General features: G+C 34.5%; 1 protein-coding gene across 1 annotated transcript; it reads left to right on the top strand.

The window, feature by feature from the left end:
* The first annotated feature begins 1,277 nt into the window (after nt 1–1,277).
* LOC105568045 lies at nt 1,278–3,573 on the top strand. The gene is made up of 5 exons (XM_012023411.1): nt 1,278–1,818; nt 2,590–2,708; nt 2,876–2,997; nt 3,230–3,408; nt 3,493–3,573. The coding sequence occupies exons 1-5, from the start codon at nt 1,777–1,779 to the stop codon at nt 3,553–3,555; spliced, it is 525 nt and encodes a 174-aa protein (XP_011878801.1). The 5' UTR covers nt 1,278–1,776; the 3' UTR covers nt 3,556–3,573.
* Nucleotides 3,574–3,575: the final 2 nt, after the last annotated feature.

Below are 3,575 nucleotides of genomic sequence, written 5' to 3'. Positions count from 1 at the left end.
TATGAACAACTATTGTCTGAAAAATTTTTTCAATTGCCTAATACTTTATTGAGATACTCAAGAGAAAATTTATAACTTTTTCAATGTTTACCTTATAATCTCTCGATAACTGTTTGTCCTGTACTAACTTTTCCCTCCGACAAACAGTTATCGAGAGATTATAAGCTAAACATTGAAAAAGTTATAAATTTTCTCTTGAGTATCTCAAAAAGTATTAGGCAAATCAAAAAATGTTTCAGACAAAAGTTGTTCATATTAATTAGTAGAATAAGATAGTGTAATAAACAATAGGGAGTTCCATTTAAAAAAATTACGTCGACCTCCATACATATATGGTAACCATAAAAAATTAATTTTTTTCGAAAATGTATTTTACCATTATATAGACCTTTTAAAATCGTACAATTTTTGGCTAAATGATTTTTCCGTATCTTCCATATTTTTCGAGATATTTCACCGGTCCGGTACTTTTTCCTCATCCTGTATATTTTTCATATTATATCATGTTGGGTTATATAAACAATTGTGGTTGTTATAAACAATTTATTATTTTACGGCTGTATTAATTATATTAATGCAATATATATATGTATATTTTATTTTATTTTTTACTACTAATTTTAATATTACGTATGTATCAATATATTTTTAACATGTTAGTAATTTAATAATTAATGACACTTGTATTTATCATACTGGTGAAATCCTTTAACACTTATTTCATTTTGATTATTAACGGTACACTATCATTGTTCATTAAATTTTTTTTTAACCCATACAGCACATGATATTCGGAGAACGTTCTAAGAATGTTCTAGAATATTTTTAGTTCTAGAACATTCTTAGAACGTTCCTCGAATATCATGTGCTGTATGTGGGAAGCCCGCTGCAGACGACGCTATTTTTCCTGCTGGATTGCTCGCGATTTACTAAATTACTAGGAATTCTGAGTGCTGAGTGGTGCAACTGAGTGGTGATGTTAATTTATTAGATTGCAAACACTCCAGCAGGAAAAATAGCACCATCTGCAGCAGGCTTTAAATATTTGTTTTATCAGAGAGATCATCATTTCTTAAGTTAAGTCGAAGTTAAACTTAAAAATTTAAATCGTCAAACTGATCATAGAAATCTTTCTTCGTCGTTCAAGGTACATTCCTTATATCTCTGTTTAATTACTTAAAATATTTAACTAATTGATTAATTGATTATTTAGGGAATCAGACGCTTTTCATACTTGAAAAGGACCGAAATTCTCGGTCGAAACGTCGTGTAATTCCTTTAATGAAGAATGAGAAACTCTGATGCATTACAGAGTACATGAAACAAGGATGGATTATAGCATACCAACTTTTCGACACTAAATATTTTATTTTTCACAGTTGGTAGCCCTGGGAAACTGTAGCCACAAAAGAGACGGACACGTTTTTACGACGTGTTGCTTGTGTGCGAGCGTGCGCGCGCAGACCGACTATCTCCACTCCATCCCCACCGCCGCGGCACCGTCCGTGCTAACGTTCTCGGCTGGGCACACTGGTTCCCGCACTTCCCACTGGTTCCCGCCAAGCAGCTAATCTCTGAAACCGGTTGTTCGAGCTGCGACAAGAATTCGCCTGTGTGATAGGTACGTGATTGCTTGCTTTTCGGAAAGTTAACTCAACTCCCTTCGTACGACATTTGCGTTGTGATATCGGAGTTTACGAGTAAAGCGACGCGAGTCCTTTGGCAGCCGTTCTAGTTCCCCGTTTTTAAACCTTTCTGAATTTTGTGGCTCATAGGATGAAACCGATTACCGACGCCGCAACGACTACCGCTTCGGAGGTTAGTACGTTTTTATTTCTCTTTTCACACGAAACCGTCGAGAAAAGTGACGTTACAACACGATTTCACATTATAAATAGTGGTCTCTCGCTCGATTTTCTACAAGAGGAATATCGAAAAGATTGTTTTACAATGTATTTATCGAGGGGGAAACCGCTGACCAAAATCTTGTACACCAATGCCCACTAATGCCCAGTGGGCATTACTTTATCTTATTATCTTCTTTTATCTTATTGTATCTTATTTTATTTTATCTTTATAATGCCTCAGCAAGACAAAATGCCCTAGTAATGCCCGGTAATGCCGCAAATCTGTACACCACAATGACCTCAGCGGTTTCCCCCTCGGTATTTATATTCTTGAGTACAATGTCCCGAAGGTCGTTTCCTTCAATTATATTTACATTCCGAGAGGACGTTTCAACCGTAACATCGCATACAGAATAATCGAGTGTGTTGGCAATAGAAACTGTAGTTTATTAAATTTTCTTACTGTTAGTATAGAAACAGCTATTCAGTCCATTGATTTACTACTCATGAAAAATTATGTTACCTTGATTTAGGTAAATTTTATTAAAGATGCATCTGTATATTATTGTACGTGATATTCTTCCTGGAGCAGTACACAACGTGCTGTAAATAAAAGATAATATAGTTTAATTACACGTTTAAAATGTATAAAGAAATAATGTGTAAAATAGTATAACACTTGTGTGTAAAATACATGAAGTCATTTATGAACATATTGTAATGATTCCTTCGATTAAAGCAGGATAAAGTTAGAAAATCGTTGCACGAACTGCAGCCCTCAGCTGCCGATAAGGAAACATTAGTTGGCGCGGATAGAACAATCAAGTCTACTCAACTAGGAAAAGAGACAAAATCTAAGAAGTAAGTTAACACTTTTCTCTCGTTCAACCATAAAGAGATTGTAAAAAGTATTTATATTGCTGAGTATGTCTCAAAGAATACACCGAAAAAGTCATCTCTTATAGAGTCGTTACTTTAAGAGAAATTTCATGTAAAGAAACTAAACGTTAAACCTGTACACATTTTAGAAATATACCTACAAAAATGAAAAAGGTTTCTAAAAAGCGAAAGAAGGTGACGAATGACAAAGCTGTCCAAACTGGACCCGAGGAAAATGTAGAAATTAGACCTGAGGATTTAACATGCACAGGTATATTTAAAGAAAATATTTCGTTCTTGTCATTCTAAGGCCCGGTTTCACCAACGTTGTTTAACTGTAAGCTTAGCTTAATTCGCTCTTTGCCTCTTTTCAACTGTTACTTTAGAAAGAGACAAACGTGAATTAAGCCAAGATTAAAGTTAAACGACGTTTGGTGAAATTGGGCGTTAAAAGCCAGAATATACCAGAGGCCTGGATTTTTTATTAAAATATTTTCTTTCAGATTTAGCTAACCTTAGCGAGAATTACTGGCGGATCCTGGCTGAAAGGAGGCGAGTTGCCCTTAGTAATGTTCTAGAAGAAAACAAGGAACTGTCTGAGCATATCCAAAAATTAGAAGAAGAAAAGCGGATTTACAAAGAAATGCTGAATGAGACAAGGGCACTTGTTGAAGTGCTGCAGGTAATGTTATATCTGCCTATATTACCTTACAATATTCAACGTCAATTGCTGCTTTATAATTATGTGTTATATATTTTATTGCAGGAAATGATTGCAGGAGATGATGACAGAAACAATATAAATAATTCCTTAGAAGATACTATTTGATTTAAACATTTTTTTATGAC

The sequence above is a fragment of the Vollenhovia emeryi genome, unplaced genomic scaffold, assembly GCF_000949405.1.
Source record: "Vollenhovia emeryi isolate VEMERY1.0 unplaced genomic scaffold, V.emery_V1.0 DF942667.1, whole genome shotgun sequence".
Classification (NCBI taxonomy): domain Eukaryota; kingdom Metazoa; phylum Arthropoda; class Insecta; order Hymenoptera; family Formicidae; genus Vollenhovia; species Vollenhovia emeryi.
The sequence above is the reverse complement of the archived record's forward strand: the minus strand, read 5'-3'. Positions and strand labels throughout refer to the sequence as shown.

Coding starts and splice junctions, on each gene's coding strand:
- LOC105568045 (XM_012023411.1), top strand. CDS start 1,777: ATGAAACCGATTACCGACGCCGCAACGACTACCGCTTCGGAG. Junction 1,819..2,589: donor CAACGACTACCGCTTCGGAG/GTTAGTACGTTT, acceptor CGATTAAAGCAG/GATAAAGTTAGAAAATCGTT. Junction 3,409..3,492: donor CACTTGTTGAAGTGCTGCAG/GTAATGTTATAT, acceptor ATTTTATTGCAG/GAAATGATTGCAGGAGATGA.